At 45.5% G+C, this 21902-nt stretch overlaps 1 protein-coding gene across 5 annotated transcripts in view; it reads right to left on the bottom strand.

The window, feature by feature from the left end:
• Positions 1 to 21902, bottom strand: part of LOC147124854 (nuclear factor 1 B-type-like) — a 557582-nt gene that overhangs the window by 144135 nt on the left and 391545 nt on the right. For all 5 annotated transcript variants that reach the window (XM_085994028.1, XM_085994035.1, XM_085994024.1 and 2 more), the window contains one exon: positions 18622 to 18690. In XM_085994028.1, coding sequence (XP_085850154.1) covers positions 18622 to 18690 — 69 coding nt within the window. The remainder of the gene's footprint in view (positions 1 to 18621; positions 18691 to 21902) is intronic.

Raw genomic sequence — 21902 nt, 5'->3', positions numbered from 1 at the left:
CGACTCCACTTGCCGGGACTGTCTGGAGCGGGGTTCGAAACCCTACTCCTTCTGGCCCAGCGGCGGGGATGCTTACCGCTACGCAAAAGGCCCACTCCGCGCAAAAGGTGACACCCATACGTTTCCTGCGCCTTTTCCCTCCCCGTGACTGGAGCCCTATGCTGCCACTTCAAAGACCAAGCTATCATCTGTCCTTTTTGCGGCGCCTTTGACTTCTCATTACCAATGATGAGCAGGCGCTGCGCCTCCACCTTGTTGAGGAGATTGCTGAGGTCATCATCAGTTCAATTGTGAGTTCTTTTAATGCCATGAATTGTGCTCATTCCAGCCATTTCACGTTACTAATCGGAGTGGGCCTTTGGCGTAGCGGTAGGATCCCCGCCGCTGGGCCAGACGGGGTAGGGTTTCGAACCCCGCTCCAGACAGTCCCGGCAAGTGGAGTCGGAGCTCCGGCTCTAAATTCTGGGTTGACATCCAGCGGGATATTTGCGTCCGTGGGTGTGGGTGGCTCCCCCTCCTTGTATAGCTTGTGGGAGCCCGTAAAACCCTCCCGCCATAGGACTAACCACCCTAATGGCTGGTTCAAAGATGGTTACGGTCACGGAATGAGCGTTAATCACAGCCATAAATCCTTCCACCACTTCATACAGTTCCCCAAAGAGAACAGTGTGAAGACACGTATGACGACGACATTGCTAAATAAATAAGCGGAATTAAAAAAATTCTTTTAGGGCTTTTAAAAGTCTTTAAATTGCTTTAATTCTGTTTAAAACTACTTCAGATTCTTCAAAATAATGTAAACGTTTTTAAAATTTTATAAAAGTTCACAAAACATTCATAAAATAGCAGATAACTTACTTTCCTTGCAGCTGTGTAACTACAAAGTCCTCTGCAGCTGCTTGGAGAGATTGGGGGCGTGTCCTACTACAATGAGACCTTAAGGGGCGTGTCTCACTTGCACAGCGCGCTCCAGGCTTCGCGCTGGCTGCACTCCTGGGCGGCGTGACGTCAAACGCTGCCCGGGATTCTTCTGTTTCAAAATGGAATTCCAGGCGTCCCTGGAGGTGAACGGCAGGCGCGTCGGGTAAGTGCATATCGGGGGCTTGCACGCGCGGCAAGCCACCGACCCGAATTACTGCCCCAGTGTCTCACTTGAAAAATGGTTAGGTTAGACACTAGATTAAAAAACAGGACTTCAGCAAAGTGAGAATTCAGCAGACCAAGGGAATTGCTGTATCTTTGGGCTCTAGGAATGCGTGAGTGAACATATCTTTATTGTCCTGAAGGAAGCATTCACTTTGCGACAACCCTGATCCACTTGTTAATCATCCCCAACACCCCTTCCCCTTCCCACGGCACCTTCCCGTGCAAACGCAGGAGATGCAACACCTGCCCTTTCACCTGCCCCCCTTTCCACCGTCCAGGGCCCCAAATACTCCTTCCAGGTGAAACAGCGATTTACTTGTACTTCTTGCAATTTAGTACAGTATTTACTGCTCACGGTGTGCTCTCATTTACATTGGGAGACCAAATGCAGAATGGGTGATCGCTTTGCTGAACACCTCCATTCAGTCCACAAGTGTGACTCTGAGCTTCCGGTCACTTGCCATTTAAATTATCTGTCCCACTCTGTCCTTGGCCTCCTAAACTGTTCCAATGAAGCTCAATGGAAGCTCAAGGAACAGTACCTCATACAGCAGGTGCTGCTAATCGTTCTGCTGTTGCCAATTATAGACCCATCTTTTGTTTCTTTACTTGTCCCATTACCATCCCCTTTTGCCTTGCACCATCAGCCCTTTTGTCATCTAATCTCTCCTGCCTCCCATCCTATCACAGACCTTCCCTTTTGTTCTTTCCTCCCCTTCCCCCTTTCCCTGCCTCTGTACTTGCGTAAAACCTGTTACATCTCTAACTTCTTCCAGTTCTGACAAAAGGCTTTGACCTGAAACATTAAATCTGTTTCTCTCTCCACCGATGCTGCCTGACCTGCTGAGTATGTCCAGCATTTTCTGTTTTTATTTCAGATTTCCAACATCCGCAGTATTTTGCTTATGTCATCTTTATTGTCTGTATCTGTACAATATCTATATACTTCTGCTTGTTTATCAGACTCACCTAGTTAATTATGGCATATGGAATCCTAGGCATTATAAGTAGGTGCATAGAGTATAAAAGCAAAGAGGTAATGCTAAACCTGTCTTGTTTTGCACACTTTGTACAAAAATAATAAATTGCAGGACAACGGAGTATTACAGTTTAAACTTTTTTATGAAGCATCAGGTCTGTGATCTCAATCATCCAACACAGTGGGGACAAGGTGGAGTTAGGATCTTATAGATGCCTGCAGGCCAATGACAACTCAGCATGTGATCACATGTGAATCTAATAGGTATTCCTTACAGATGCCTGTGGGGCAATGATAATTCAATATGCAAATGTTACATCCCCTTTCTTTTAAAAGAAAAATGTTATGTATTACTTTTAAACCTTTTTTCTACCTAATGTTCTCGGTAGCATAAACATCTAAGTAAACTCAGCATTTAACTAGCACTGAAAACATCTCAACGTTTCAATAATGATGTACAGTTTTTTTTTAGGGCAGCGATCCGCCTACACCCTTTGACAGTTCACAAGGCAAGGATAACTCTAGGCTTGACCTCTCGTCCCGACCTTGTGTGGTATGCACCTGAGCATGCTCCTGAATCGGTCAACAAATCAGGTTCAGGTTTCGGTTCAGGTAAGTATGATGTGTTTTGTGTATTGCTCTGTTCATCACACTCTGTTGAACTGATCCTCTCGTCGGAATGACGGTGTTGTTCCTTGGTGTTCAGGAGGTGCCTGCGATTGCGGCGGTACACCTGTCCTTCTGGGGTGCGGACGTGATACGATCGCTCAGTGTCAGCTGGCTGGATGACGACTGCTGGCTTCCAGTAGTCATGCTCCTGGATTCTGACGGATTCTCCATTGTGCAGCGGCGGCAGTAGTCTAGCTGACCTGTCATAGTATCTCTTTTGGTGTTGCTGTCTCTGTACACGTTTTGCATGCACTTGCTTGCAGCTGACGACCTCTGGCTGCAGCTGCTGGTTGGTGCTTGGAAGGATTGAGCGAAGTCTGCGGCTCATCAACAGCTGTGCTGGTGACTTGAAGTTGTCAACTGGAGTGTTGCGGTACTCAAGGAGACTGATGTAGGGATCTCTTTTGTCCGCTTTGGCTTTGTCCATGAGTGTTTTTGCAATCTGGACAGTTTTTTCAGCAAGGCCATTATTTGAGGGTAATGTGGGCTTGATGTGACGTGTGAAATCCCATGCCTTGGCAAACGACTCGAACTCTTTTGATTTGTATTGGGGCCATTGTCTGAGACTAAAGTCTCTACCATGCCATGCCTGGCAAAGGCTGCCATTAGCTTGTGGATCACAGCTGCAGATGTGGTGCTGTGAAGCTTGTCCAATTAAAAAAATCTGCTGTAGTAATCAACAGTCACTATGTAGTCCTCGTTGTTCCATGTGAACAGATCCGTTGCCGCAACCTGCCAGGGCCTGTCTGGGATACGGTGAGGTATCATGGGCTCTTTGACATTTGATGGGCAGCGTTCTAGACAAATGGAACATTTTCTGACAATGTCCTCAATGTGTTTGCACATTCTGGGCCAAAACATAATGTCACGTGCTCTTTGTTTGCATTTTTCCATGCCCATATGTCCAGCATGAATTTTTGTCAACATCTCTTCTCTGAGACTGGTAGGAATGATGATTTTCTCCCCTTTGAAGACGATTCTGTTGATTTGTGACAGTTCGTCTCTGTGGTTCCAGAATTCAGATATGCTGTGAGGGCATTTCCTCCTTTCCTCAGGCCGTCCTTCATGTATGACTTTGCTCAGCAGTGTGAGTTGTGCATCTTTCTCTGTTCCTGCTCGGATATCCTTCAGTTTTGAGTCACTCACAGGTAAGCTGTTGTACACCATGTGCACCTGCACATCCATGCCTTCACTGAGGCTGCTGTCCTGGTAGTTAAGAGACTTTCTGGAAAGCGTGTCTGCGACAGGAATGTCTTTGCCTGGACGGTGAATGATTGTGAAGTTGTACTTATGTAGCTGAAGGATCATTCTCTGTAGCCTTGGTGGGGCTGCGGCTAGTGGTTTCCTCATGATTGACTCGAGAGGCTTGTGGTCGGATTCCACAATGACTTGTAGGCCATAGATGTACTGGTGGAAACGCTTACATCCAAACAGAATTGCATTTAGCTCTTTCTCGATTTGAGCATAGTTGATTTCACTGTCTGTGAGAGATCTGGAAGCGTAGTCGATGGGCTTTCCTTCTTGCAGTAATACTGCGCCTAGTCCGCACTTTGACGCGTCCACTTGTAGTCTGAGCTCTTTGTTGGGGTCGAAGTAGGCAAGAACTGGTCCTGGTTCTCTGGTGATTAGGTCTTTCATTTTCTGAAATGCTGTGTCATGTTGTTTGTCCCACAGGAACTCACTGGATTGTTTGAGCAACTGACGTATGGGTGCGTTGATTTCGGAGAGGCTCGGGGCAAACTTGGCTAAGTAGTTAACCATGCCTAGTACTGTCTCTAGCTCTGCATGGTTCTTCGGCGGCTCCATCTTCTTGATGGCGGAGATTTTCTCTGGATCCGGCTTAATGCCATCAGTTGAGAGGCGATGCCTAAAAATGGATAAATCCCCAGGCCCGGATGAAATGTATCCCAGGCTGCTGTGTGAGGCAAAGGAAGAGATTGCGGGGGCTCTAACACATAATATTCAGGACCTCTCTGGCCACAGGGGATGTGCCAGAGGACTGGAGAACCGCTAATGTAGTACCATTATTCAAGAAGGGTAGTAGGGAAAAACCGGGGAACTACAGGCCAGTGAGCCTAACATCAGTGGTAGGAAAATTATTGGAAAAAATTCTGAGGGACAAAATTTGTCTCCACTTGGAGAGGCAAGGATTAATCAGGGATAGTCAACATGGCTTTGTCAAGGGAAGATCATGTCTGACTAATTTGATTGAATTTTTTGAGGGGGTGACTAGGTGTGTGGATGAGGGTAACGCAGTGGATGTGGTATACATGGATTTCAGTAAGGCCTTCGATAAAGTCCCACACAGGAGACTGGTCAAGAAGGTAAGAGCCCATGGAATCCAGGGTGCCTTGGCACATTGGATACAAAACTGGCTTAGTGGCAGAAGGCAGAGGGTGATGGTCGAAGGTTGTTTTTGTGACTGGAAGCCTGTGGCCAGTGGGGTACCACAGGGATCGGTGCTGGGTCCCTTGCTGTTTGTGGTCTACATTAATGACTTGGATATGAATGTAAAAGGTATGATCAGTAAGTTCGCGGATGATACAAAAATTGGTAGGGTGGTAAATAGCGAGGAGGGTAGCCTCAGTCTGCAGGACGATATAGATGGGTTGGTCAGATGGGCGGAACAGTGGCAAATGGAATTTAACCCGGAAAAGTGCGAGGTGATGCACTTTGGGGGGACTAACAAGGCAAGGGAATACACAATGAATGGAAAGACCCTAGGCAAGACCGAGGGTCAGAGGGATCTGGGTGTGCAAGTACACAGATCCCTGAAGGCGGCGGAACAGGTGGATAAGATGGTAAAAAAGGCATATGGGATACTTGCCTTCATTAGCCGAGGCATTGAATATAAGAGCAAGGAGGTTATGATGGAGCTGTATAAAACACTGGTTAGGCCACAGCTGGAATACTGTGTGCAGTTCTGGTCGCCACACTACAGGAAGGATGTGATCGCGTTAGAGAGGGTGCAGAGGAGGTTCACCAGGATGTTACCAGGGCTGGAGCGCTTCAGCTATGAAGAGAGACTGGGCAGATTGGGTTTGTTTTCCTTGGAGCAGAGGAGGCTGAGGGGGGACATGATTGAGGTGTACAAAATTATGAGGGGCATAGATAGGATGGATGCTGAGGAGCTTTTTCCCTTAGTAGAGGGGTCAATAACTAGGGGGCATAGATTCAAGGTAAAGGGCGGGAGGTTTAGAGGGGATTTGAGAAAGAACTTTTTCACCCAGAGGGTGGTTGGAGTCTGGAACTCACTGCCTGAAAGGGTTGTGGAGGCAGGAACCCTCACAACATTTAAGAAGCATTTGGATGAGCACTTGAAATGCCATAGCATACAAGGCTACGGACCAAATGCTGGAATATGGGATTAGATTAGACAGGGCTTGATGGCCGGCGCGGACACGATGGGCCGAAGGGCCTCTATCCGTGCTGTATTACTCTATGACTCTATGACTCTATGCCCGAAATAAATGATCTCGGTGGATCCGATTATGCTTTTCTCGGGGTTGAGCCAGATACCTTTCTCCCGTGGTCTTTGTAGCATCGCACGGAGGTTTTTGTCATGTTCCTCTCTATACCTGCCATAGATGAGGATGTCGTCTATGATTGCGACTACTCCATCGAGGCCTTCATAGGTTTCACCGATCTTCCGCTAGAATTCATCCTGAGCTGAGATAAGACCAAATGGTAAACGCAGAAATCGGTAGCGTCCAAATGGTGTGTTGAACGTTGTTAGCTTAGATGACTCTTCTGTGAGCTTGATATTCCAGTATCCTGATCGTGCTTCCATTACACTGAAGTAACGTGCTCCCACTAGCTTGGGTGTGATGTCATCTAGCGTTGGTAGAGGGTAGTGAGGGCGTTTGATAGCCTTGTTCAAATCTCTGGGGTCGAGACAGACTCTGAGCTTGCCTGTACGTGGCTTCTCAACCACTACTGACGCGTTGACCCACTCTGTCGGTTCTGTTTCCCGGATGATGATATCTGTATTCTCCATGCTCTGCAGCTCCTCCTTCAGGTGACTGCGTAGAGCAAGGGGTATCCTTCTCGGTGCGCAAAGTGATGCTGGGTCAATGTGAATAGTGCAATCACGTGGGAACAGTCCGATTCCTTTGAAAACATCAGCAAACTCCTCCATGACTGTCTGCTTCTCAACTGGTGCTGTTAATGATAGCACTAGCTTGATGAGGTCCATGTGTAAACATGCCTTTAGACCTAGTACTGGAGGTGCTTGAGTGTCAACAATGTAAAAGTCCAACATCATGTCGCTTTCTTTGTACTTGCATTTCATCACGCATGTGCCTTTTACAATGAGCTGCTCACCCCCATAGCTGGTCAGTCTGCATGAGGTGGGCTGTCAAGAGCTGGGCAGCGTTAAAGAAAATAAAAAAGGGGGAAGGAAAAGAGACGCACAGTGGACAGCGTCGAAGAAGAATAAAACTAAGAAAATTAATTAACAAAAGAGAGACGCGCAGAAAGCCGCGAGGCGCTGCCATTACTATTTCGAACGCTAGGAGCAGCGTTGGCAGCAGCGGGGGAAGAAGGAAAAGCGCGGGAGGCGCCATTTTAATCCATTGGGGAAGAAGGAAAAGCGCGGGTGGCGCCATTTTAAACCACCCAAGATGCCGAAGAGTGGCAGCATCACTGCTTTCGACAACAAAATAGAAAATAGAAGACTGGACCACGTATGTGGAAAGAATTGAAGTGTACTGCAAGGCAAATGAGGTGGCCGATGAAAAGAAGGCGTCGGTACTATTGAATTTGATGGGCGCGAGAATGTACGGCCTATTGCGGAATTTAATTACCCCAGCTAAACCAATGGAGAAAAGCTTTGAAGAGATTGTCAATATCTTACAGGAACATCTAAACCCTACACCGCTGCTGATAGCAGAAAGATTCAAGTTCCATAAAAGAAACCAGCACAAAGACGAGAGTAATGCTGACTATCTTATGGAACTATGCAAGTTATCGAAACACTGCCAGTTCGGAGCAGGACTGGCAGATACCTTAAGGGATAAGTTTGTCTGCGGGCTCCAGAGTGAAGGAACCCAGAAATGACTACTTTCGGAAAAGGACCTTACGCTAGAAAAGGCTTTCAGCGTTGCAGTATCCTACGAAGCAGCAGCACGGGGAGCTGCGGAAATACAACAGAAACCGCAAGAATATAGCACCAATGAAATGGCATATGGAGCAGAAAAGTGCTATCGCTGCGGCAGAACAACCCATGACCAGAAAGATTGCTGGTTTAAGGACAAAGTATGCAGGCAATGTGGAAAAGTGGGACACATAGCACGAGTCTGCAGGTCGGGAAAGAAAACCAACACTAAAAGAACTACTAAGGAAAAGTACAAGAAAGTACAAAAGATGACGGACAGTAGTTCAGAAGACCAGAAGAGTGATAATGACTCCGGGAGCAGGAGAACGGTAATAACAGGTGTTTACTGAACAGAGGGTATGCTGGAACTAACTGTACAAATTACTACACGGTGTTATATACAGGTGTGGTCACTACTGGTACTGCAGTATACAGGGGCTGTAAAAGATAGTTCCTCTCTTAAAGGTACATACATTACAATTCCTCCCCTTTTAGATAAACAGTACATAACATTCATTTAACAATTAAATAATAACTAATTACAATTACAATTTTCTTTGTACTATATACATCAGCTGAAAGTAATCATTTATAAATTCAGTCTTTGAGGAGGCTTCCTGATCCTGTCTGGATAGCGCCTTTCTCGCGTATCCCATCCTCGTCGCCACTGTAGTGTCCGCGTATAAATAACACACGGACTGCAGGAGAATGGTAATAACAGGTGTTTACTGAACTGAGTGTATGCTGGAACTAACTGTACAAATTACTACACGGTGTTATATACAGGTGTGGTCACTACTGGTACTGCAGTATACAGGGGCTGTAAAAGATAGTTCCTTAGGACATTACAGATGCCTGCAGGCCAATGACAACTCAGCATGTGATCACATGTGAATCTAATAGGTATTCCTTATAGATGCCTGCGGGCCAATGATAATTCAATATGTAAATGTTACAAAACCTATACAAATCATTGGCTAAGCCGCAGTTAGAATATTGTAGTCGGTGGTGGGCGTCCTGCTTTAGGATGTTAAGCCCCTGGAGAGAGTGCAGCACACATTCACTAAGATGATACCAGGCATGACAGGCTTTAGTTACAAAGAGAGATGAAAAAATGTGATGCTCTTTTCATTGGAGCAGAGAAGGTTAAGAGTGGTGTTTGCAACTAGGAAGGATTTTGATGAGGTAAACAGGAAAAGCTATTCCCACTGTCAGTGAGTCAGTTACGAGAGGACATAATATTAAGTTCATCACCAAACAAATGAATGGAGAGGTTAGGGGGAAATACTTTTCCCACAAAGTGTTGTCACAACATTGAATTCTCTATCAGAAACAGTGGTGGAAGCAGAATCCATCATACAATTTAAAGGATGTGGGGAAAGGGCAGAGGAATGGGGTTGAGTGGACAGCTCCTTCAGAAAGCTGGAACTGGCACAAGGGGCTGAGCGGCCTCCTTCTATACTGTAAATTTCATGATTCTATTCTATGATCACATTAGTAAAACAACAACAAATCACAACTGAACTAATAGGGAACCAACCAGTCAACAAGGAGCGTCTTAAAAAGTGACTCTAAGAATAGAACTGGCCAGCTCTGCTGTTTTCTTCTCAGCTTGGTCTTTCCTAAGTATTTCTAAGGAGCTGCTCATCCACAGGAAAACTTTCCTGTTTATAGCAAGCAGGCTTTGTGGCTTTAAAGGAACAGGCCACATTAAGCAATGCTTCACCCTAGCAACATAATAAAAGAGTGGGCATTACATGGTATAACACTCCTGCAGTTGTAAAACAACGGCAAGCAATGTTCAACTATGGTCAAATAATAAACAACGGTTAACTTCAGTTGTAACTTCACAAACATCTAAGGATAGTGTTTAGTTGTGATTTTTGCAATCATTGTCTGGTGGGATAATCATTAACATTTTGGATCATGGACAATATTTAACTGAATGCTATTATGCTGGACACGGCTCTCATTTTGAAGTCAGCTTGTCCTTTATTGCAAAGCAAAACTGTTTACAAGGGCCTACTTTAGGTCAACGTGATAGATGTACACGTGTATGTACTGTATATATAGCATTTTGCAGTTTCCACAGTGTATTATATCCTGGGATTTATGGTAGCTGCTGATGTCATTGCATTTTCAGTCTGTGCTCAGTGCCATATGTCTCTAAAAATAGTCAATGTTCAGTGTTTACAAGCAGTAAAGATTCACTAATATTATTATACAAAAACATAATACATATTTTAAACCATTATTAGGTTGTGATGAATACTACGACCCACCCTGTGTCAATCAAGTGGAAATGCTTTGTTTTAGTTTTTAAATGTATTTGTAGATTGGCACTGGAATATTTGAAAGTGAAGTGTTGGCTACAGTGTCTGTTAAGATTTCATTCAATTAGCTTAAGAGCCAACAGGTAAAGCAAAGTATACAACTTTGTCTGGGATCTGAATCTAATTAAGTGAAAATTGTTGAGCTAGGCTTTGTTTATTGAAGTACTTACAACCACAAGTTGCTTTGCTGGTATGTCAAAGCAAAAAATAACTGGCAGTGGAACAGGTTTAATTAATTTTGCAAGACTTGTTTTTATCTTCCTTTGTGCTACTTAGATCGCAAAGATGAGCAACTGATAAGAAGGCTGTTGTACCATGTTCTTCACTTTCCCTATTAATGTCAGACTATGGCGAAGATTTTTGTCTTCACCATGTGGATGGTAATCTAATGGATAATATAAAGGGTGGGCCATCCACCATGGAGATTATCACCTAGGTGGTGAGGATTAAATCTACCTCTATATATGTTGGAGATTAATGGGGACTTCATGAGGATTATTTCTCATATAAATCACTTCATCATACTCATGGTCAAAACTCATGTCAGCTGTGGCTCAGTGGGCAGCACGCTCTAGGTGGGAGGGGCTAGGAGTAAGCCAGGTGTTACTGGTTGCCTGATTGCAGCTGGGAATTGGAGGGAGTTTTGTAAAGAATTGGTGGTGGGTTTTGGGGTTTTGTTTTCAGGTTTTAGGGCCTTTTTGGCCCACAAAAACAGCCAGATGGCTGCTGAGGGGTCCGGAGTGCCGGGCCCCTCAGAGGACAGTGTTCCCGAGAGGAATTTAATTAGGGAAGAAACTGTAGTGGGAAAGGAAAAAAAAGGCCCAGAGATTTGGGCCAGGACCCCAGGAGGTTGGGTAAAGAAAACACGGTGGTGGTGGTGGTGGTGCAGTGTGAGGATAAGAAGATTCGAGCTTGGGATATTATCCAGGCGGTTCATGAGGACTGTGGCGAGGGAAGCTGCTTTGCCTGCCGACCAAAGCTAAATGTGGGATTCGAGGTGACGGTCAGTGGCCGTGAGGAGGTGGAATGACTGTTACTCAGTCTGAAAGTTGGTGAGAAATTCTTGGAGGTGACTCTGCTATATTCAGAGGAGGTGACTCTGCTATATTCAGAGGAGGTGACTCTGCTATATTCAGAGGAGGTGACTCTGCTATATTCATTTTTAAACTTGCCAGTTTAAATCGAGGACGAAGTGCTAAGCAAAAAGTTGGAGTCATAGGACATTAAAATCTGTTCTGCAATAAAGAGGCGGTACTATCCAGGAACACGGGTAGCAGACGGAACCCGGTATGTAAAGGTGCAGTTCCCAGAGGGGGTGAGGTCATTGCCGTACAGTATGAAGTTTGAGACACTGGAAGGAGTGCAGTACTTTTGTGTGCTGCATGATAACCAAGTAAAGGTGTGCTATTATTGTCTTGGACATGACCATCTCGTAAGAAACTGTCCAGACCTGTATTGTTACAATTGCGGTGAGTCGGGACACATCGCTCGGAGCTGCAAGGCGGAGAGCTGTGGGGTGTGTCACAAAGGCCCCACCCGCTGAGTGTGTGGCAGAAGGGAGCGATATGAGTGATGAGTGATGAGGAGATGGGAGAAGGAGCAGGAGATGAGAGTGGAACGGCCGGAGGAGCGGTGCAGTCTAAGGACACAGCCGGTAAAATGAAGGCGAAAGGAGCACAGGAAGAGGCAGAGGATGGCGGAGCGGAGAACGGGATGGAGATGACGGAAAACACGCCGAGTGCTGTGGAGGGGAACAAAGACAGCAGCGGGCAGCGAGTGTTGAGTGCAGACTCGAGCTTTAGTGCGGTTCGGCTCCCCCTGGGGAGTCTGGTGTCTGCGGGGGGAGAGGAGGCGGGTGCGGGGTGTGTGGATGTGGGTGCTCCGGGGAGAGGCGGGGAGTCGGATATCTTGGTGAGCGGGAGGGGGCAGGACGGGGAGGGGGTGCAAGAGGCAGGAGCCTTAAAGGGACAGCAGGATGGGATCGGCGAGATAGAGACGTCAGAAGGGAACAATTTAGGTGCGCCATTGTCCCATGGAGAGAGGGAACAGGGTGCAAGGGTCAGAGGTGGAGATGTGGTCGAAGGGAGCAGCACAGTGGGAGAAACTGCAATAGCAGGAAGACTCTCTGTGGGAGATGAAGTATCTGACGGGGAGCTGGATTATGTATCGGACAGGGAGCAGGGACAGAGGGTTGCAGAAGAGCTTGAGAGTGAGGAATTAGATGGGGACAGAGACATGGAAGTCGGGGGGTGGGGTGGCATCATGTGGAAAGGGAAAGGTTAGTGAGGGGCAGAAGGAGGGAGGAAGGGCAGCTCCTGGGCCCAAACTTAATGCAAGGAAGAGGCTGAAACAGCAGGGAAAGTTTAAACAGGAGGTGAAAAAGAGTCGGAGGCTGCAGGAAAAAGCAACAGCTGCCCGAAAAGTTGGGAAGGAGCATGTGAGGAGGGAAGGGCCAGAGATTAAATGATGGGGAGATTATCAGGCATACTTCCCTTCTTTGGAGCCATGATTACATTGGTCTCGATTAATGTGAACGGACTGAGGGGTGAGAGGAAATTGCAGCAGTTGTTGCAGGGTTTTAAAGGTACGGACTTGTGTCTGCAAGAAACGTTTTGGGATGAGGATATCCTAGAAAGGGTTCAGAAGGTTTGGAAGGGAGAGATGTTTGCAAGTTGTGCAAACAATAACCGTAGAGGGGTGGCTGTTTTGGTGAGTCCGTCCATAGAAAAGAACGTTGCCTTGGTGGACAAGGACACTGAGGGGAGATTTTTACGGCTAAGGGTAAAAATGGAGGGATTTAATTGGGATCTCTTTAATATCTATGCACCGAATGACCATTGCAAGCGTCGCAAGTTTTTTCGGGGGTTATTCACTGAAGCGGCAGAGGTGGAAAATCCTTGTATATTGGGGGATTTTAATGTATTTTTATCTCGGATGGATATTTCAGCCCAGATGACCTTTAAGGATGATAACTCCAGAGGGATGATTGTAAAAATGATGGCAAATTTAAATTTGAGAGATTTATGGAGGGACCGGAACCCCATAAAAAGGGAGTTCTCCAGATCAGGTTGGGTGGCTGATATTTTAAAACAGCTGAATAGATTTTGTGTTAATGTGGGAAGGGTTAAGTTCTGAGGTGATAGAGATTTATTATAAAAAATTATTTTTTAGTGATCACTCGGTTTTGGTTCTGAGAATTAGGAACAGCAGAGTTAAGATTGGTTCAGGGGTGTGGATTTTAAACAATCAATACCTGAAAGAAATTGCTTATAAAGAAGGGATTATAAATATAATAAAGAATGCGTGGAAGGAACCTTTGTTCTTGAAAGAAAGAAGAGTTTGGTGGGACAATTTAAAATATGAGGTAAAAGTTTTTTCAGTACGTTATGAGAAAAAGAGGGCGGCAGCTAACCGGCGTCGAGAAGAGAATATAAACATAAGGTTTACGGATGTCTGTAAAGCAGTTGACGGAGGGGATAAGGGAGCGGAGACTAAGGGGTCGATTTTCGTGGAGCCGTCAGGCGGGGTTTCAGACGTGTGGGGGGGGAAATCCCGAATTTGGGGGTCCCGACACCATCCCGCCCAAAACCCTGCTCCACGCAACTTTCAGAGGCGGCGGGTAACCGCCCCGCAATGGGACCCGCCGACCCCAGGCGGGAAGGGATTAGTGCCAATTAACTGCCTGCTAACAGGTAGTTAACAGGCAGTTTTTAGCCTAATCCCTATTTTGAGGGGTTTCGTGTGGGTTTCCCGACGATTCCAAACCACGCCAGGTTAGAGCAGGCGGGTCGTCGGGTTGAAGGAGTTGGAGGGGTCGCGATGTTGGCGCTCAGGTGAGCGATGGGTGCATGAGTGCAAAGCTAAGTGTGTTTGGTGTGTCTAAAGTGTGAAAAGAATTTTTACTTACCTGTACTTACCTTAACAGCCTTTCTTCCTGCAGGCGTCGGGAGCCCATCACTCAGCCGGCAATTAAAGCTGAATAGCTGCGATCTGTGAAAAGTGACAGCCTTCAGCTTTGAGTGCTGCTGAGAGTTCTAACTGAGTCTGTGCAGAAGGACTCAGGTTACAACTCAGACTGTCAGTGTTTCACAGCTTCAAACAGCTGTGAAACACTGATATTTCATCTGTCAAGAACTGTTGACAGATGAAATTGCAGTCTGTGACATCACCTGTTGCCGGGTGGCCCTTAATTGGCCTGCTGAGCCCGCTGGGCGGGCTCAACAAGGTCAATCAAGGGAAAATCACACGGATTGGCCGGACGTCGATGTAGGCGGGTCAAAAACCTGAAATTTGTAGTCCCGCCTTCTTCCCGACACCTTCGGGAAAATCGACCCCTAAGTTCCGGGTGCTAAAGGAAGAGTGGGAATTATTGCAAGCTGAAAAATGCAAGGGGGCCATTCTCCTTGCAAAGGCTAGAGATACATTGGAGGGCAAAAGATGCACTAGATATTTTCTAGAGCAAGAGAAGCTGTGACAGAGATTATCGTTAATTGAAGAGTTGAAGGTTGGGGAGAAGATCATTCATGAAAGTGGGGAGATTTTAGAGGTGGCTAGCAGCTTTTATCAAGAGTTATATACAAAAGAAGACATTTCCAATTTGGCGATGGAGAAGGTTACTGCTTTTATTAAAGAAGGTTTAAAGGAGGATGAGAGAATCATGTGTGACAAAGAAGTAGGATTAGCGGAAATAAAAGTAGCAATAAGTGGAATGAAGGGGGGGAAAAGCCCAGGGTCCGATGGACTAAGTGCAGAATTTTATAAAGAATTTCTCGAGATTTTAAGTCCATTGCTCTTATGAGTTTTTAAGGAAATTAAAATTGAGGGAAGCCTGGCCCCATCTATGAGGAGAGGTATTATAAGCTTAGCTTATTATAAAAATAAAGGGGATAGACGGGATCTGAAGAATTGGAGGCCTATCACATTATTAAATGTGGATTATAAGATCTTGGCGAGGGTTATGGCAAATCGTTTGAAGGAGGTGTTACCGCAGATAGTTTGGCCCTCTCAGTCCTATGGAGTCATAGGCCGGGACATCGCAGACTCTGTGGTCTCGATTCGAGATGCGATAGAGCTCATGGAAGAGAGTGGGAGGGAGGCTTATGTATTAAAGATAGATCAAGAGAAAGCCTTTGATAGGGCCTCTCATGAGTTTTTATTGAAGGTTTTGGAAGCATTTGGTTTCAGGGAAAATTTCATTGAGTGGATAAGGATTTTTTATTCAAACATATTTAGCTGTGTTAAATGTAATGGTTTTTTATCCAAGTATTTTCCGGTACAGAGATCAGTGGGACAGAGTTGTCCCCTGCCTCCATTGTTGTACACATTGGTTGCAGAACCATTAGGTTACATGATGCGAAAGAAACAAGGTGTAGTGGGGATTGTGGTCCCCAGTTCTCGGCTGATGTCGGTGATACACCAATATGCAGACGACACAACCTTAACATTGAGAAATAGGGAGTCAGTGAGGAAAGCTATGGATGTAGTGGAGGAATATTGTAGAGCTTCAGGAGCCAGAGTGAATTATAGTAAGTCCCAATGCCTGGTTGCTGGGAGGGGTAGGGAGGAAGGGTTGGGGGAATGTCCCTTTAAGGTGGTGGAGGTTTTGGAAGTTCTGGGGGTGCATATGGGGTGCAAGAAAGGCAGGGATGAAGTGGATCGATTAAATTGGGAACCAAAGGTTATGAAAATTAAAAAGATTTTGGGAAGATGGGAAAGAAGGTGGTTGAAAGTGCAAGGAAGAGCGACAGTGGTGTCTGCTCTCCTGCTATCTAAGCTATGGTACTTATTGACGGTGGAGGATATTCCCGAGTGGGCGGAAAAGTCCATTCGAGAGGCTTGTGTGAGGTTTTTATGGGAAGGGAAACCAGCCTTGGTGGCTTACAATACCATCATTGGACGGAGAAATCAGGGAGGACTCAATTTCCCAGATATTGATTTGAAGAAAAAATCCTTTAGAATCAAATGGGTGAAGAGATTTCTTCTGAAGTCAAATACAAGTTTTTGGAAGAGTTGTTTTGAGCATTTTTTAAAACGAAGTGGGATAGGAGGACAGGGGATATTGTATATGGAATACAATAACATGTTTTTGAAATCGATTAAACTTCTCCCGAGGCTTTATAAGGGGGTTGTAGAGATTTGGGCCCAATTTATAAAAAGTGTGCAGTTTATGCCCAAGTGGGCTGAGGAATTTCTAAAACAGCCCTTATTTTTGAACAGGTGGGTCAACATCGAAGGAGAGGTTTTATTTAATCAAGCTTTTATAAAAGCTGGGATTATATCTGTGAAAGATGTATTATATGAGGTAATTCCAGGTTGGTTGCCAGAAGCGATAGTGAGGGACATGGTGTGGGAGGAGGATCAGGAGGTAAAAGAAAAAGCAATAGTTATCATGTATAAGAAGATTGTGGGGGCAATGCCACAGGATTGGATGGGAGAAATAAATGCGGAAATCTCCAAAGGAAGTAAAATGCGTCCTGCTTTTCCAAGCTTTGTACTGGAGAAAGGGGGCGAGTTAGTCCAATGCGACAACTGTAATACCCAAGATTTCTGAGGTATTTAGAGAATGGAGATTCAAGACAGCTGCTGGTCAGGAGTTTTGGCAGAGTATATACCCACAGCTGGACTTCAACAGGAATTGGAAGGGAGTGTGGGCGAGTTTTAAATGTCCAGAGTGGATAGAACTGGATTTCAAATTGGCTCATAACCAGATTTTTACCATGACGTTCTTGTGCAAGATTGGACGAGTGGAGGCAGCAACTTGCCCAGTGTGTGGGACATGGGATGAGACTGTCCCATTTACTGGTGTTATGTCCGCAGTTAAATGATTTAAGTACTATGTTCGCCAGTTGTGTGGAGTTTTTTTGCTGGGTGGGGACCGAAGAGCGAGAATGGGAATCCCATGGGACTCAATTTTGAGATGGGGATTGCAGAAGAGTCTGCCCGAGTCTAACGGAGCGACAATTAATTTAATGCTCAGTTTGGCTAGATTTGTGATTGTGCAAAGAAGGAATGCACTGTTTTTTAAGGGGAGGAGAATCAATCTAAAAGAGTATTTTAGATATAAGTTGAAGGATCATTATAAGGCTCTGTGGTTGTTTTTTACAGAAAGGAATTTGAGGATAGTATTTTACAACCAATTTTTAAAGTACAATCGATTAATATATGTTACAGGTGACAAATTAAACTTCAGGTTTTGATGTTAAAATGTGGTGGCGGAATGGCTGTGCAGAGCAGTGGAATTGATTTGTATCATACAATGTAATGATCACGATGTTGTAAATGTTCTTAATGTTCAATAAAGTATAATATAATTTTTTTTTAAAGTGGGTAGCACACTTGCCTCTGAGTCAGAAGGTTGTGGGTTCAAATCCCACTCCAGGGACTTGAGCACAAAAATCTAGGCTGACACTCCAGCGCAGTACTGAACTGCTGCACTGTCGAACATGCCGTCTTTTGGATGAGACGTTAAACCGAGGCCCTGTCTGCTCTCTCAGGTGGACGTAAAAGATCCCATGGCAATCTTTCAAAGGAGAACAGGGAAGTTCTCCCCAGTGTCCTGGGGCCAATAATTATCCCTCAATCAGCATCACTAAAACAGATTATCTGGTCATTATCACATTGCTGTTTGTGGGAGCTTGCTGTGCACAAATTGCCAGCCACATTTCCTCCATTACAATAGTGACTACACTTCAAGAGTACTTCATTGGCTGTAAAGCACCTTGGGATGTCCAGTGGTCATGAAAGGCGCTGCAGAAATGCAAGTCTTTCTTTACTGCAGAAAACTACATATCAGAATTTCTATTGTTCTGGCGCAGATAGTATCATGTACTGTACTAGTTATGTTTGTCTGCTGATTTATTCCTCACTTCTGTATAATTTTACTGCTAACAACAAAACTGAATTTGTAATTTAGCCTGTGATAAATGGTCTGTCACGGTGGATTTTTTTCTAATGGTTCAGAGAGATCAGAGACATGCACCCCAAATTATTCCCATGCTAACCCAATGGTATAAAGGTTCATTGTTTGCACTTTCAGATATTTTATACGCAAAGACATGTTTCAGTTCACAGTTAGTGCACTTGCCTATTTTATGCAGCTGATTTTTGCAGAGTGCATGTACAAGGAGTAGTGTGAGGGAGCCCAAACTCTAACATAAATTACAATAATTGTATTTCCTCTCCACAAAATCTACTATCTCTACATGCTAACAGGTTTCCAAACCTAGCTTCAGTTGAAACACACTGTGATAAATTACAGTTAAGCACATTACAAAGCATCAATACCAATCTGCTTTACTTGAATCAGTTTGTACCTGGCAATTACTAGAAGAGAGTTTGAGCATATTATATAATGGGTAATTGGCTCTCTAAGATGAAACCCAACTAGCGGTAATACTTACTTCGTGACACTCGCATAAGCTCTCCAATGCTGAAGACTCCTGATTTTATAAAGCTGTCCTGTAGGTATGCTAAAAGAGAAAAATAAAAATCATGTTGGGTGCCTTATTATTCAATCAAAATACTTCACCATTTGAATGGTCTTGAGCGTGACGTCCATTCATTTGAAAAACAGTGGCAGGAAAAGGTCATTTTATAAATAATTGACCCAGATTAGAAGAGCAATGACCTTGTGACCAAGTAATGACAGTGCTCTTCAGCTTTGGACTCTCAACCTGAAGGATGGAGTTCAACCCTGAGTGCTGATTTGCATTCCATGCCCAGCTTCCCCTCACGGGTGTGCTTGCTAGTCAGCTGGGTTCAGGAGGATGGGTTCCTGTATCAGTGAAAATTCAAGTACACATCATAGCCGGTAAACTAATGAATGGAATTGAGTTACTTGCTTGTGAAATGTGCAACAACTGGGGTGCTTGGCCATTCCACACAAGTATAGGAGGGTAACAATATCCATAAACAGATTGGAAAATTAAAGAATGAGTTAATAATTTGGACACTAAATTTTTAATCGAAAATGTCATTCACTTTATTATAGACTGCAAGCTGCAAATCGGATCAGACGGAGAAAGTGAAGTTAACTTGATGAAGGGTTCGACCCGAAACATTGACTCTGTTTCTCCTCTCCTCGATGCTGAGTGTTTCCAGCACTTTCTGTTGTTTTTTCATTTTTAACTTGACGACTGGTGGTTTAGGGAACAATGTTGTACAGTTGTAAGTTCGGAGAAGGATATCAGTTTTGATTCTAGAAGCAGTTTGTTTTACATTTAGTGTTAGTGGGGTAGTGTTTGTGCAATATAATCTGATCCTGTCACTACACAGTCATTAGAAAACACAGAGTAAAGTCAAAAGGTAACTTAATTATGAAGGCATAGCAATTCGTCTTTCTTCAACAATGGTTCCTTTGCACTCTTATGTGTTGGTGACCTGAACTAAAAGTAAGTAGTAATGAATAGGGTTAGTACTCTAAGTAGCATTGCCCAATAGGGCATCAGCTGCCACGATGTTAGTGGCCCTGAATATCCTCAGCAATTGCAAAGAAGTCTGAACTACTGTGGGTCAGGTCTTCCACCAGCCAGTGACATGCACTGAAGACCCTGCCAGAATTTGCTGGGTCAGCTCATTAGCATATTCTTGGGTGGGCTTGGAGTGCTGCTCCTGAGTTCAACGGGAAATGTACACTGGGGTGGGTGGGGGTGTAAAATCCTGCAGGAAATTCGAATGATGGCAGCTCCCTGGAGGGAGAGCAAGTAAGTGACGCATTTGGTAGAATCTCTCTGGGGTTGTGGTGGGTGATCAGGACAGCCTCCACGAGAACTCAGGACCTGTCACTACAGATGCTTCTGGAATGGTCTGGTTTTCTGTTGCACCAAATCAGAAAAGGAAAATCTGCCTCTACTGGCATTTTGAAAGGGTTGTGGTCAAGATTTAAAAAAGCGGATTTAACCTATTTTTAAAAAGGAAATATATGTCCCTTGAGAACACTATAACTGATCCAAAATAATAACTTGAAAATGTATTCAAGTCACAAACCTGTTACATTTTTTGGAGCAATTATGTGCATGTGTGTGTAGTTCTTTTCTGTACCACGGCATTGACTTTAAATGGAGAAAATAAAATTAAAAATCTAAATACAAAATAAAAGAAAAGGAGACCTAATAAGCATGTGAGAATGTAATGTAATACACATGTACAGTTTGCTCCCCTTTTTTATGCATGAAAAGCCATAATTTGCATTATTTATTTATATAGGCCGATACCCCATTCCAAAACACACTGGCCTAGAAATTCATTATAGCCACTTTTGGGGCGGTAAAGTCGGGCGGCCGCTAAAGTTTGCGCCCGGCGCAAAGTCGAGGCCACTTCGCCGATATTCAGTAGCTTCGCCCTAAGAGTTTGCTCGAGCGCTAAAATTGGCGATGCACGACTCTCTTTAGGCGCGAAGCCGGCGGTGCTGAGCGATACCGCTGAGGCCGGGCGCAGCGCAGGTGCGGTCATTTCTTGATTGACAGCAGACAACCTGGCGCCGGCCAGCTCTTAAGGGGGAAGGGTCGAGTTGGTCTGCTGCCATGCCCTGGACACTGCAGCCCTCCAGCTAGGCCTGAACACTGCTGCTGGACCCAAATAGCGCCTGAAAGGATGGAGAAAGCCCATGAATGAGCGCAGCGCTTCTCAGAGCATGATCTGAGGGTGCTGGTTGGCGCTGTGGAGAAGAGACGCCATATTTTGTTTCCGGACAATGGGAAGAAGCCGGCGGCCCGCGTCTACCGGAAAGCCTGGAGGCATGTCGCCACCAGGGTGACATCCAACAGTGAGGTCCCCAGGAGCTCTGTACAATGCCGCAAAAAGCTAAATGACCTCGCCAGGATTGTCAGGGTGAGTACCCTTTCCAGTGTCCTCCTCATCCTTGCATGTGCACCTCACATTATGGGCAAAGGGACCTGAAAGCCCTAATGGCCAGCCCTCATGCAGCAGCTATGGGACAGTCATGAACATCAATTGCACATTCTGCACTTAACACACTGGCCAAGCTATTCGACCATGGGAGGCAGTGCACACAAGATCAGGGCTACACACTGGCCAGGCTATTCGACCATGGGAGGCAGTGCACACAAGATCAGGGCTACACACTGGCCAGGCTATTCGACCATGGGAGACAGTGCACACAAGATCAGGGCTACACACTGGCCAGGCTAATCGACCATGAGAGGCAGTGCACACAAGATCAGGGCTACACACTGTACTTAGAGGCCGTCCTTTCTCTTGCAGGCCAAGCTGGCAAATAATAAGAGGAGCCGGACTGAGACCGGGGGAGGCGGACCCCAGATCCAGCAGCTCACCGAGCTGCAACAGCGCGTGGAGCGCATCATGGGTGCCCGGGTGATTGGCCCCGTTGCATCTGGAGATGCCGACCCTGTTCTGGGCACCAATGGTAAGGACATCACCTTTTGGACCTCTCTCGTCCCACTTGCGCATCAGATCTACATCCTTTGCCACTGTCCGACCAATGCGCTGAATGCCACCACTCATGCATCCCTCGCTGACGCCCTCTCCTCACTCTAAAGCTACTCTTGTGCCTTCCTGCTTTCAGATGGTGAGGAGGAGGTCCCTGAAGTTGCCAGTGACAGCCCCTCAGAAGAGGAGGAGGAGGAGGAGGAAGAGGAAGACGGCCCATCAGGGGAACCCTCAGCCGCGGCAAGCCATGCCAATGTAGGGGACACGTCTTCCC

This window comes from Somniosus microcephalus, chromosome 1 (assembly GCF_052327205.1).
Source record: "Somniosus microcephalus isolate GS21.2 chromosome 1, FLI_Smic_1.0, whole genome shotgun sequence".
Taxonomy (NCBI): Eukaryota; Metazoa; Chordata; class Chondrichthyes; order Squaliformes; family Somniosidae; genus Somniosus; species Somniosus microcephalus.
Note: the sequence above shows the minus strand (reverse complement) of the source record. Positions and strands in the feature narration are given on the sequence as shown.